Source organism: Haematobia irritans, chromosome 2 (assembly GCF_050003625.1).
Source record: "Haematobia irritans isolate KBUSLIRL chromosome 2, ASM5000362v1, whole genome shotgun sequence".
NCBI classification, from domain to species: domain Eukaryota; kingdom Metazoa; phylum Arthropoda; class Insecta; order Diptera; family Muscidae; genus Haematobia; species Haematobia irritans.
The window spans coordinates 87,889,448-87,904,744 of NC_134398.1; the positions used below are offsets into that span (position 1 = coordinate 87,889,448).

General features: G+C 37.1%; 1 protein-coding gene across 1 annotated transcript; it reads left to right on the plus strand.

Annotated features, from left to right (window-relative positions):
* The first annotated feature begins 393 nt into the window (after nt 1-393).
* LOC142224732 (uncharacterized) lies at nt 394-13,628 on the plus strand. The gene is made up of 3 exons (XM_075294519.1): nt 394-5,712; nt 5,909-7,005; nt 13,598-13,628. The coding sequence occupies exons 1-3, from the start codon at nt 394-396 to the stop codon at nt 13,626-13,628; spliced, it is 6,447 nt and encodes a 2,148-aa protein (XP_075150634.1).
* The last annotated feature ends 1,669 nt before the right edge of the window (nt 13,629-15,297 follow it).

Sequence of the window (15,297 nt, forward strand, 5' to 3'; positions counted from 1 at the left end):
AATTATTACAAAAAGTTAAAATACTTATAATTTACCTTACAGAGCTAATTTTAGCTGGTATTTCCAATACACTGTGAGGAAATTGGTGTATCGACGATACACTGTAAAAAATTGGTTGTACTCCGTACACTGTGAGAAATTTTCTTATCTCATTTTTTGTGTTTTTGTGGTAATTACGTTACCTTGTTCACATTTGTGGTGCTTTCGGTACACTGCGAAAAATATTGTGTGTTGACGATACAACTTTCGCATACACTGAGAGGAATAACTGCGTTTTCATTTGTTCGACGACAAATCGAAGTAGCTTTTTGAACCGATTTATACTCTTTTCTAGAGATTTGGACATCACGTGTCAATTTCTTCGCCCTTTAAGTTTGACAGTACTTTGTCATAATGACTACTACACCACTAACTGCTTTCACAAGAGCAACTGACGCAGTAGTCCGATTTGAAACGAAGTTTCACAGTTTGCGAGACGATGATTTAACCGCCTATAGACTAGAATGTCATGGTTCCGAGGCTAAGTCTTTGTGGGAAAAAGTTAAGAGCTTATTCGACGAATGTCTTGACTTTGTGTCCACACAGAGCAACGCAACCGAGGCAGTCGCCGCTGCTGACAGCAAATATGACGTGGCTTATAATTGTTATCTGAATGTCATGGAGTCGATTCAACGTAAATTGGAGGAACTACGTGCACCATCTAAGCATTCTGCTAAATCGTCTCGGTTGGAGGACCAAACATTACTTTTGAATGTTTCTCATAGGTCCGATGACTCACACAGTTCTTCCGTTAGCTCTAGGGGAGACAATAGTTCCTCCCACAGTCTCAATCTGCCGCCTTGTGATATAGATGTTTTTGACGGCGATTTTCTCAATTGGCCGACATTTAGAGATTTCTTCACAGCGGTATACATTAACAATAGCCGACTTAGCGATATTGAAAAATTGTGTCATTTACTCAAGAAAACCAGTGGTGAAGCTCGCGATGTGGTTTCGAAGTTTCCGCTCACGCATAGAAGCTTCGCTCTTGCGTGGAAGGCGCTAAAGGGTACTTATGATAATACCCGCCTCTTGGTGAACCACCAACTCAAATTATTATTTGATTTGCCAGTCTTGGAGTCTGAGACCAGTTCAGGACTGAAGAAACTACAACGTGGTATCTCGACATGCATTTCGACAATGTCCATCTACGATGTGGCCACTGACGATTGGGATCCCATCCTCGTCTTTTTATGCCTTCAGAGGTTGCCGAAATGTACTGTTACACTTTGGGAACAGAGTATTAAGGACAAGTCTGCTTTGTCTTCTTGGTCAGATTTGGACTTCTTTCTCACGGAAAGAATCCAGACATTGACATGTCTTCGCGATATCCGCGGCATTGACGCCAGGCCTCCGGCCAACAAAAGAATTCGCTCGCATTTCACGAATGCGAAAACGACTCGTTCCCCATCAAGTACGCCTCCTTCCTCCCAATCCTCTCCTGACAGATTATGCGTTCTCTGTCGACGACATCATCACCTCAGAACGTGTTCTAGGTTTCATAATCTTTCAGTTCGTGAGAGGATGAATATTATTAGGAGCCATCAGTGCTGCATGAATTGTCTGTCCCGCAGACATATTGCAGCTAATTGCCCCAGCGCATATGATTGCGGTAAATGTGGTAGAAGACACCACACTCTTTTGCATAGGGAAACATCGACTGGTCCCGGGACTGCTCCTATCGTTCCCGCACCAGTTTCACGGAATCCCGTACCGGTGCCAGTGGATGCCAATGAACCTTCTACATCGACAGGCATTGTGTCAGGGACGTCCAGTAGACAGGTATTCCACACTTCGCGTACTGGAAATGTATTATTAGGAACTGCAATGGTGAATATCGTTCACCAGGGTATCACGTATCCTGCTAGGGCCTTAATAGATCCCGCTTCGGAATCATCCTTTATTACGGAAGGATTGCGGAACCGACTTGGACTGAGTACGTCTTCGACTTCGGCTACAATTTCTGGTGTGAATCAAAGTGTTTCGATCACGTCGAGAGAACTTTGTTCACTTTGCATTGGTACCCCACTAGATGAGTCGCTCCTACTGGAGACTACAGCGTATGTTCTTCCGAACATTTCCGGCAACCTGCCATCCTTTTCTCTAGATCGTGACATTGTGTCTAGTATGCCAAATCTACGTTTGGCTGACCCCAATTTATTTGTTTGTCGTCCTGTTGACCTGCTTTTGGGCGCGGATCTTTATCCGAAAATTGTGTTGGAGGGTACGCGAACGAATATTTTGGGATCATTACTAGCACAAAACACAGTCTTCGGCTGGGTTGTCACGGGTCCTATCCCTTCCTCGAATATTTCAGTCTTCACGACTGCAGTGGACCTCCACGAGGAAAACGGTCTTGACGAGACACTTCTCCGATTTTGGGAACTTGAGGAGATTCCCCGACGCCCTCTCTTATCTGCATCAGATAAGTTTTGCGAGGACAATTACAAGAGAACGACTAGACGGGATTCTGAGGGAAGATACATTGTTACACTTCCGCTCAAAACTGATTTCTGTGGACAAATCGATTTAGGAAATTCAAGGACGGGTTGCTTAAGACAATTTCTTCGAAATGAGGCATCCCTCTTGCGAAAACCACAAATTAAGACGGTATATGACGACGTCATACGAGAATATTTACATTTGGGTCATATGAGGCCAGTTTCGGCTACGCCAACAGACGCCCCAGTTTGTTATCTACCTCATCACCCCGTGATTAACCCCGACAAAAGGACGACTAAGCTTCGAGTGGTTTTCAACGCCTCGAATAAGACGTCTACCGGCAATAGCCTGAATGACATTTTACATGTCGGTCCGACTCTACAAACTGACTTGGTCCTCCTCATTTTGAGATGGAGGTTGTACAAATTCGTGTACAATTGCGACATCACACAGATGTATCGCCAAATCCGAGTTGACCCGTCTCAGACCTGTCTGCAGAGAATACTATTTCGGGATTCTCCGCAAAACATTATCCAGGACTATGAGTTACAAACTGTAACATTTGGAGTAAATTGTGCTCCATTTCTAGCCATACGGACACTGTTGCAATTGGCGGACGACACGGAGAATGACTTTCCTCTTGCTGCGCACATCCTACGGAGGTGCATGTACGTTGACGACGTATTGACGGGCTACCATGATTTGCATACTGCGATTAGGTCTAGGGATCAGCTAATTGCCGCTCTATCTTCTGCCAAGTTTGAGCTGCGAAAGTGGACTGCGAATGATCGTACCATTCTCGAGGGCCTCCCTACGGGCCATTTGATTGATGCTGAGCTTCTCACGTTTGTAGAAGCTAGCAGTTCTAAGCCTCTTGGTATAAGATGGAACGCCCAGCTGGACGTATTCTACTTTGACATGAGTCCGCTCCCGGACAAGTCTCGGTTTACGAAACGCGATACTTTATCTGCCATTGCGAAACTGTTTGATCCACTAGGTTGGTTAGGCCCTATCATAGTTACTGCCAAGGTGATAATGCAGCAGATCTGGTCTGACAAGATTGGTTGGGATGATGCGCTTCTGTCTACGACAGAACGGGAATGGCGAAGGTTTGTCGAATGTTACCGCGACGTTAATTCGATTCAAATACCGCGTTGGGTTAACTATTCGCCTGATTGTGGCGCAGAATTGCATGTTTTTTCTGATGCCTCAGAGAAGGCATACGCGGGGGTGGTATACATTCGTATTTTGACTCCGAATGGTGATATATGCACTCATCTGCTTTCTTGTAAGACCAGAGTCGCACCGCTTAAGTCTGTGTCTCTGCCCCGATTAGAGTTGTGTGGAGCAGTTTTGGCCTCCGAATTGCTAAAGAGTATCCTCGACGAGATTGATATACAACTTCAGGGAATATTTTGTTGGACGGATTCGACGATCGTCCTTTCCTGGCTCGGCAAACCTCCATCTACGTGGACTACGTTTGTTGCCAATCGTGTTAGCAAGATTCAGGATATTACAGGTGGTGAGAATTGGCGTCATGTACGCTCTGAGGAAAATCCCGCTGACTTGGGTAGCCGGGGGGTTACCCCCTCGGAATTGGCTGGATCCCGACTTTGGTGGCATGGGCCACACTGGCTACGCCAGGATCGGTCTCAGTGGGATATTCGGGACTCCGTCCCCCTTGATACAGATGTTGAGTTGCGCGCTGTCAAGGTTCATACCACATTTTTTTCGAATTATGAGGATGTGTTAGAGAGATTTTCGTCCTTGGACAGGGCTTTACGAGTTCTGTCTTATGTCTTTCGATTTTTACATAGGACCCATCCTGCCCATAGGGGTCACCACGTTTATCGCAGCACGGCTTTGACGAGCTTGGAGCTTAAAAACGTGAGACGACGTCTGGCTATACTGGCTCAAAAGGCTTATTATGCGGAGGAATACGCTTCCTTGTTACGCAAGGAACCTATTGGTCCGAAAAGTTCTTTGTTGCCACTTAATCCATTCTTGGATGAATCAGGCGTGCTTAGGCTCAACGGGCGCTTGGCACGTTCCCCTACACTGGCATATTCAGAGCGTCATCCGATTATTGTACCCTACAATAGTCGGTTTGCTGCTCTTTTGGCCAGGTACGTCCATTTGATATCCATACATGGGGGGAATCAATTGATGCTACGCATTTTGAGGATTGAGTACTGGGTTCCCCGCCTGACTTCTTTGATACGAAAGACCATAAATGGTTGTAAGCGCTGTCTTTTGGACAGGAAGCGGTCTTGCTCCCAGATTATGGCCGCGCTTCCACCAGAGCGTACTACACTTTCTAGACCTTTTGCCACTACTGGTGTGGACTTCGCGGGCCCATTTGAGGTCAAATCCTTTACAGGTCGCGCTTGTAAGGTAACCAAAGGTTATGTTTGCGTATTTGTCTGCTTTTCTACGAAAGCTATTCATTTAGAGGCTACATCTGATTTGTCGACGACATCCTTTTTGGCGGCTTTTTATCGATTTGTCTCCCGCCGTGGTTGTCCCGGAACAATATTTTCCGACAACGGCACCAACTTCGTTGGAGCATCTAGGGAAATTGAGCGGGATTTCAAGGTTGTGCTGCGCGAGAGCCGCGATAAGTTGTGCTCCGCACATTTGTATCAACAGTTGTCTTGGCAATTCATTCCGGCGGGAGCTCCACATATGGGCGGTCTCTGGGAGGCCGCAGTAAAGAGCTTTAAGCTTCATTTTCGAAAGCACGCCAATGGCTTCAAATACACGTTTGAAGAACTTTCTACCATTCTGGCTAGAATTGAGGCCTGCCTTAATTCTCGTCCACTTTGTCCGGTGAATGATAGTCCGCATGATATAGTGGCTCTCACGCCAGGTCATTTCTTGGTTGGATCGTCGATCCTCGCTCCTCCGGAGCCCGTTATTGATGAATCGCCTTTGCATATTGTTAACAGATACAGAAAGATGAAAGCTCTAACTCAACAGTTCTGTTTACGGTGGAAAGACGAGTATCTGAAGAGCTTGCATAAACGCTACAAATGGCAATTTCCTCAACGGGATATGCAGAAGGACGATTTAGTTGTCATTCGACATGAGCAATTACCCCCCACTTCGTGGAAGTTAGGTCGTATTGTTGATATTCATCCGGGTACTGACGGTCGAGTCCGCGTCGCGGATGTTAAAACCGAAAATGGCGTTATACGGCGTCCCGTAGTTAAACTTGTGCCTCTTACGGAGGTAAAATAAGTTCATTTTGCGTTGTACTCGCGTCCTCACTGGATTTTGCTTGCGTGAAAATCTTAGGTTTGATGGCCGCGTTTCGAATCGCTATAGGACGGAAAGTTGTAAGGCGACCTACGGTTTCTTGTCATTCTGACCATTTTGTTAATTTGATTTTCCGTTCCGTCATCGAAATCTTTCTATATTTTCATAGATGGAAAACATAGCAAAGATGGCCGCTACCCTTCCTGATTTTGAGGACGACGTCCCCATGTCTGATGAGGAACGGGAAATCGATCCAACCATCGCACCTCTGGCCGATGTATCCACCATCAGCACGACTGCTGATCCTGCCACTCTGGCCGACCTTTCCACCAATAAAAATCCGTTGACGACGGCTCCTGGAGTTCCTCCAGGAGAATTATCTGTGGCTTCGCCACCCCTTTCGGCACCAGTTCGAAAGAACCAGGGTTCGAATATTCAACGTGGCAGAAGAGAATGTGTCATATGCAAGGCAAAGCATCACTTACGTGATTGCAAAGAGTTCAGGGCGATGCGCATTGAACGAAGGCTGCGTACCGTAGCGCTTCATAAATGTTGTGGTAATTGCCTTGACGCCACACACTTTGTTCGTGACTGTCCCAGTCCACACAGGTGTAAGCACTGTAACGGTGACCATCACACCATGCTGCATAATCATGCAAAGAATAGCGCTGATCGGTCCCGCCCTGCTACAAAGTCTGCTCCCAGACAAAAATCCGGAGTTCCTCCAAAACCTGGTAGATCCTCTACTCGTCCGCATATTACGTCTGACCCGTCTGTCCGATCTTATCAGCCGTCAACTTCATCAGCTCCCCGACACGTAATTGCGATTCAGCCCGTTGCTACGCTCGGGCCGACAATGGTCATTCAGCTAGAGTTGAATGATCGGCGAGTTCCTGTCCGGGCGCTTTTGGACCCTTGCGCAGGTCTTAGTTTAATTTGTCGGTCATTGGCCGAGGAACTTCGGCTAAGTCTTGTAGCAGTGGGTTCAGAAGTGTTCTGTCAGGTCTCAGTCGCATCATCACATGACCCATCGCAACGATTAGGGGTATCGGCAAGAATTGTGGATTTGACCCACATAACTTCTCCTTCGGAGTCCGTGAATCCTGCCCTAAAGGATCACTTTGCCGGGCTACAGTTAGCTGACCCGCATTTTTATCAAGCTTCACATGTAGCGATTGTCCTTGGTCCAGAGGTCTACCACAAAATAATGAGGCCACAAACATATTCTAGCCCGGGTTTCCCATGGGCCCAACTCACAATGTTTGGGTGGGTTATTTCGGGTCCATGCAACATATAATTGGGTGTAAGACAATCTTCCATTGTCTTCCGACTTAACGAGTCCTCGACACCCGGCTCTACCGAGTCAAATTTATTTAAAATTTTGATGACAACGATCGGGCTTAACGAGTCCATTTACGATCGCGTGCTTGACGAGCACATTTGCAAATATGAATTTGTGTTTTGGAAAAAAATGAACGAATTGGAAACCATAACAAGAGAAAAAAAGAATTGAACTAAAATAAAATGCTCTTTTTTTTGTAAACTGAAATGTACATCCTGTATACTTTCATTATGTAACATGTAAATATTATTTAACTTATTTTTAAATTTTGCAACATGGCTGGATGTTGCAAGGCGGGCGGCAATGTTTAAGTTCAAATGCCGTTTTTTTAGCTTTGTTCAGTCATATAATCATTTCCAAGTGTAATCCCTCCGTTAGGATTTGTCTATGCCTTTTTCTACCTTTCGGTACGAAAATAAGGACATTTTCTAACGTCAAATGTCATCAACCCCCGCCTTTCGGCATCCAAGCTTTTTGTCATTTTCACTTTTGAGACTCTCTCGCTTCTACGAAGGTAAATATTGTTTGACGAACAATAATTGATTAAATAAAGCCCAAATATTTTGGTTCAACTTCTAAACCAGTGCCTTTTTATTTCTTTTCTACTTTTATGCCACGCATCCAAATATTGACCATGATTAAGCCCTTAAGATTTTTTTCAACTTGTCTAGTTTATAATTCTCTTAAATTTTAGTTAATTTATAATATTGTATTTTAGTTAATTTTACAACACCATAAGATTTATATACCCCTACCAAGTTAAAAAGTCAGTATTATTTTGGTTTACCTGCTTATTTTTTGGGAAACCCGATAATAAAAAGTGGTTAACAGTCTCCTTAAAATGTCGACGACTAAACTATTTTTAAATCAATCATTCCACAGTACAGAAAAATTAAATAATTAAAGGAACAACAACCCGTTTTACTATTATGAAAATTTTCATACATTAAAATTCAACTTTCTTTAAGCAAAAGTACTTTATTATAACAACTTATGATGAGAGTTCTTAATACAATGTTTTTGTGAATAAAAATTATGACCACGTGGAACAAGAAAGTAGTTTATTTTAACTCGCTATTTGGACATTTTGACTTTTCCTTAGTTTTTTATTCATCGTTAGTACATTCACATATCTTGCTGAAAAAATGGAAGGAATAATGAAAATTGTTAAAAATTAACATGTAATAAAATATAATTTTTAATCTCTTTAAATTAGCTTGTAACTTACCATATTTGGGTGCATTTTATTAAATAGTGTAAGGAATTCAACTTTTCTTAGATAAACGTACCTCATAAAGATTGTACCTGAAACAATTAGAGAAATAATGAATTAAGTAATATATTAACTCATAAAACTGTGTTGTTATCGATGTGAAGGGCATAATACAATAAATATTCTTGTCAAAAGAAAGCCAAAGTTTTAATATAAAACTTACCAATTCTCTATTAAATTGTACGCTGAGGTTAAAAAGTTATCGAAATTCAATTGGAGATACTCTGAAATTAAATATTTATTTTTTACATTAAATAGAAAACATTAAATTGGTTTCCAAAAAATCTAATTAAAGAAATAATATGCATAAAAAAGTAAATAATCTGGTTAAAAGAATGTTAAAGAAAGCTTACCAATTCATAAAAATGTTGTTATTCAGAAATTAAATATTTGTTTTTTACATTATATATTATATTTGATTAAAATAATACTAAAATAAGGTATTAAAAACCTGTAATTTTGATAATAAAAAGGTCATAAAAACGTAAATATTCTAGTGAAAAGAAAGCCAATTTTTAAAAGAAAACTTACCACTTCTCTATTAAATTATACGCTGAGGAGAAATATACAAATTTGCCCGAATCCATCTGGGGTTGCTCTTAACTTAGATATTTTTTTACAACAAAGAAAAACGTGAAACTTGTTAAAAAAAATAATAATAATAATTAGCAAATAACAATATACATAAAGAATATTATTTTTTAATAGAAAACCACATAGAAAAAGAACTCTTACCTATTTATTATTAAACTATACGCTGAGGTGCAACAAACAATTTTCCAAATTCATCTGGAGTTACTCTGAAATTCAATATTTATTTTTTACATTGAATAATAAAAATTAAATTAGATAAAACAATTTCAATATACTTTCCATTTCAGCATACGTACATCTCATCGCTAAAATATTAATAACTTTCATTTCAAAGTTTTAATAAACAAACACCAATATATGTCTAAAAAAACCAAAATATTCCATACCTTTATATTCCCTTGTTACATACTGGCTAAAAAGATGGAACAGCCCACGCCAACGCCAACTATATAACTGAAGCATGCCAAACAAAACCAAGCAAAACCAAAACATTCCTACAACAACAAAAACACATGTGCCTTCATTGAAAACAACACCTCATCCAGACAAATAAACCATTCGCCAATAATAAACACACACACAAACCACTGAAAGAACAAAAACAACCCCACGCTCAGATATACACAACATCCCCTTCACTCGCTACCATTTCTCATTATTGCATTGCATGCTCTCACTCTCAAAAAAAATTCAAGTAATATCACCTTTACATTAAACATATTCCACTTTGACGAGAAAGATCTCTGTAGTATACATTAGTTCATCGCATCTGTCCACAATTTACTCTAAAAACAATACTCTTAAATGCATATCAGTATAAGAACGATGAAACGTTTAACTTAAAATTAGCAAAAACTTCATGAAATGATATCTACCCATTTTTGACGAAAATGTCTATAAATTTAATTACATGTGAACTAAAAATATTTCATTGGGAAATTTTTTACCAACAATTATTAACCATAGGAATTGTCAGTAAGAAATTGCTATCCACTTTCAAGTTCATTTTTCGTAAAAAAATATTTTCTCATACAAAAAAATCTTATGGTAAATTGCACTTATTATTTAGAAAATACTTTACATTTCACAAGTAGTTTTATAGCATGACAAACGAATTTTTAACTACCAGTTAAGAAATTTTTTAAGGAAATTTCCATCGTATTTTGTAGGCCATGAACTAAACGATTGCTACTTAGAATTTGTAAAATTTTCTTTCGAGTAGTTAATTTTCGTTGAAGATACGAAAAATGAACTAAAATTCTGGAAAATTATTGTAATAAATTATTGTTAAAATCTTCTTAAATTTACGAGACACTTTTTTTCTGTGTTGGTGTAAGTACATGGTTTTGAAATGGTATGCACTGTCAGAAAGTTACCTTTTGCAGGCTCAATGGACGATTTCGGCTGACGAAGGAGGCGTTCAAATGGAAAATAATTTTTGGTGGCATGTCAACGTCAATTCTATCGCTTTACAATTGTCTGCCGTCTTAAAACTTTTTTCGAGTGGAAGCCTTCATAATTCACTATTCTTACAAGGTGGTCCAGAAGCGTTATATTGTCACGGAATAGTACGGTAATGGGAATAGTACGGTTCGGCGTTTTCTGTTGCTTGTTCCCTATTACGAGGTGGTGTATGGTACATGTTTCTCAGAGAAGGAGTTTATAATTAATAAATATTATACTACACAGAAAAAAAAGTGTCTTGTAAATTTAAGGACCATCTTACCTTTCACATAGTTCAACAAATTTACTGTAATATAGTTCATTTTTCGTAACCACAACGAAAATTTACTTAGCTAAAGGAAAACTTATAAAAATTCAGTAAATGTTTTTTAGTTCACTAACTACGAAATGGGAAAGATTTTTCCTTAAATAAATTTCCAACACAGTAGTTAATGCATCGTTGATTCTATTATAAAAATACATGGGAAATATAAAAATCTTACTACGAAATGTGGACAATTTACTAAGAAAAAATTTTGTATGGAAAAAAATTTTTGTAGTAAAAATTAACTTAACGACATTACCGATTCGTACGATGACTACCTACAGATTATATCCCTTTTTATTATATGTTGGAGTGTTTTTACCCACATTGAAAATTTTAGATAAAGTAGAATAAAAAGTAGTTAATATAATCCTTGACGGGTGTATATAATTTTTATAGATTCCTCATAGATTTGGTATATATTTTACCTTAATTTATAGATAGAATTCCAACTAATCAATAAAGTTGCTACTGGATAATGTGAGTGCATCATGTGAGGGAGTTTTTAGAGACTTTTGTGTATATCTCGTATGATTGTTTGTGTTTGTTATTGCGTCATTTATGCTGTTGTTGGTTGTTTTGATTCTGGAGACAATGGAATGTTCCTTGTGTGTTGTTGGTATCTTTTGTGGTGAGAGTTGTTTCTTGCAATAGCGAGATCAGAAAGCGATCGTGTGTGTGTGTGTGGAGTTGTTTTTCTTTACGGAGTTGTTTTTCTTTATGGCTATTTGTGTCTTTGAGTTTTATTGTTGCATTCAGTTATGTTGATGCATTTATGAAGTGCACACGTGGTTTTAATTTTGCAAAATTGTACGTGAGGTATTGGTGATTATTAATGAAAATACATTTATTTCGAAACATTTTATAAACTGAGAAGTGAATGATGTGATGTTAGAGTAATCAGAAACGCTTTTTATTGATAAAAAACAAATAACAGATTAAGGAACTGTATATTTCTGTTAATAGTTTAAAATTAGTGCGGATTTTTAATTGATTTACATAAAAAATATACAACATGAGTGGTAATAGGATGATCTATATTTATTCTACATCTGGATCACAGGTTGGAGATGCAACCATGTTTTTGAATCTATATTTTTTATGTTACAGCAATTCCTACAGGTGAGTACTAAGTTCGAGTTTAGCCGCTAAAAGTAAAAAAAAATCACTAAGAAAAGTATAAAACTATACGTCTTCGATACAAATTTACATAAAACTTGATGGAGAATAGCCCAAACCAAGTTTTTTATAAAGATTATTTTTTTATAATGGATTATTAAAGAAAACTTATCATGAAAATTGCGATTTTAGCCTCTAAACTCGAACTTAATATCCTCCTTAAATACAAAATGCTATACTGACAAGTGGAAATTATGTCTAATTTTATAATATTTTTTATTTCAAATATATTCTGAGAATAATTTCAAAAACGTCCCATTAGTCCATGGATATGATTCCAATAATGTACATACTGGATGGATTTTTCAATGTGGTAAGTTTTTCTATAAACCGTATTTTGTCCGTTTTTAATAAAACCAAAATTTCAATTTATTAAAAATAATTATTTTCACTTGCAGGTAGACAGGTCTTGTAATGGTTTTTTTTTTTTTTTTTGAATATTCTTACTGTTTAATGCTAACTAAGCTGATATCCTTATTGGCTCTAGAAAATACTCTTGAAAACCGTAAGTTAAAAATCAATATGAACGATAGAATTTGATAATATTTTTCTTATATTTTATATAACATTGAATTTCAGATGCTTATAAGACAAATCCGCCCAACAAAAGTTAGCCAAAATCGATGAAATTGGACAACAATTCAATGAATATAGCAACTTTTGCCACATATATCTTTCATATGGATAGAAAACATGGAAATTTAAATTAATTAGTTTAGTCCTAATAACATAGAATATTACTCTTATGAAGAAGCAATTACTAACTACCGACAAGTAACTGCATCCAACGTACGAATAAAAATATTTCCTTTATTGTATATCATAAGCCATAGTTTTGTGTAATATAATAATAATTTTTTGAAATAAAATACTGGTGGTTATAGAAAATTTACTTGTTTTGTACGAAAAATTTCTTAGTTGTATACAGGCTTGTTGTACCTTTGATTCCTCAATTTCTCTACTTTTTTGAAAATTATACTGACAAACAGTTTATTTCAAACCAATTTCTTAATACAGGTTTCCCAAAAAATTGTTAATTTTTCCGGATAGCAGGAATATTTTAAATGAGTTTAAGTATATTCTTCCCACAGCATAGTAATAATGAACTAAAATATGATGCAATACATGAACTAATTTATAAGAAAATCATGAACTTATCCAGATGAAAAAAATCTTTGGCGCCAAATCATGGTCATTCTTACTATGGGTTAGTTCATTTTTCATAAAAAATAGTAAACTTTTTTTTCGGTGTAATTTATAGGTATCTTAAGGTAATCTAAGGATAAAATCTCGGCTGACCTACAAATGATGTAGTTGAAATGTGGTTTATTGGATTCGCAAAGATTTTCCCATCAGCTAAAATCATACGGGTTGGTATTGCCAAACTCAAATTTCAAACGATCCTGATGAATTCATTCTTGGGAGTCTCCACAAAGAAATTCAGTCGTCACAATTGGCGATGCGGATATAAATAGGCTTCGTATTTTGGTTGAAATTTGATTTCGGTCCTGTGGTTAAAGTTTCTCTCTTCCTTCAAAACTCGGCTATTCTTCTCGAATAGGCTTCTAGCAAATTGTTTCTTCCCAAGTTCAAAATGTATTTTGCAGCGATTCTTCAAAGCATTTAATTTTTTTTGTATGCACCAATTAATCGTTTGTGCAAGATTTCGTCATATTTTATTCTCTTTAAAAATCTTTTTTAGGCAGGATCGCCAATGTAGCGGATGGTTCTAATTAAATAAAATGTACTTGCTTTCTTTATTCAGGATACATGCTATGCTAAGCAAAATTCGCATTCGTATTTTAAGAACATGAAATCTTCGGCCTCACGACAATATGTTTTTCAGTGTAGAATGCAAAAGTGCGTTTGCAATTGATGGTGGTATACGGATGTATTTTGTATTGAATAATAATTTTCTGATTGATTTCCTAGCACGCTCAAAATATTTCTTATTATTCATTTATTTATTTATTTACAATCATAATGAATTATGAAAATAAACAGGTAATATATGTGCTATCAATATAGGTTTTCGACCTGTTCTTATTATTCAATATATTTATCATATATTATATGGGTTGTGTCTTGAGAAACTTCAATGCGAGTTCCCTTCAATGAAAAATTGTGAGCAATACATATTCTGCAGTGGACCTACACACAAAAAAAAATTTTCTGAATCAATCACGGAATTAATTTATCCAATTAATTTTTTAATTGAAATGTCTTCAATCACAGAAATGATAGTATCAATTAAAAAATTAATTGACAGTCAATTAAAAAATTAATTGATCCAATTAAAAAATTAATTGATACTATTAATTTGTGTGGTTGATTTTTATTTCAATTAAAAAATTTGTTTATTCAATTAAATTTTTAATTGAATATTTTTTAAAACTCAATTAAGATTTTAATTGGAAAAATTTTCGTGAAATTTGTTTCTGTGTACACGGACGAAAAAGACTGTTTTTCATATGTTTGGGTGAAAATTTATATTATTATAATATTTTTAAGCGCAAGCATATAATGTACGTAAACTAGCATAGCATGTTTGGGACATATATGTTAATATGTCAGAACATATTATGTTTGGGACATAAAATGTTTGTAAATATAATATGCTTAGATGCAAACATATATTAATTTAGAAATAGCCTACAAACATATATGTGTTTAGAAAGAGAGGCCTAGAGAGTACGCTGCAAGTAAAATAATGGAAGTAACCAATTGGCGCCTTAAAAATATATACACACAAAGAAAATTTCATTAATTTTTTTTCTACGTTTGAACAATACAAACAATATTTTGTTTGGACCAATCCTGAAAATATATATGTTTGATGCAAAATGTGTTATACCCCATATGTTACAGAAGCGATTTTTTTTTTTGAGGGTGTAGGCCCTCTTTTCGATATTTTGTATAGACGCCCATGATCATTCTATGTAGTCGTTTCGAAACTTTATATGAATATATTTTTCAATTATTTTCAGACCAAAGAAAAAATACATTTGTTTATACTCTTGTGACCTAAAATTCTTCTTATCCTTCTAATGATACCAAACCATTCCTTTCAAAGAGAACTGACCCCAGAGTTCAGTGAGTTCTGTGCTGACATTCATCCTCAACAGACATTTGTATTATACCAACTTAAATCAAGAGCACTGTAGTTATCCTGTTCCATGTGCTGTCGGATGTCTTCTACCATCACCATTGCCACCAAAGTTGAGTTTCGAAACCACATTCTTAGATGGAAATAAAATTAAGATGAATATGTCGGATTGGGATTATTATTTTCTTATGACAGGAAAGGATATAGGAAATGTGTTTAAATTTTATTAACTCGAGCGTGGTTCGCCTGAAATGATGTTATTGTGGATCCTGCCAAGTGTGAGTGTAAGGCTTTGT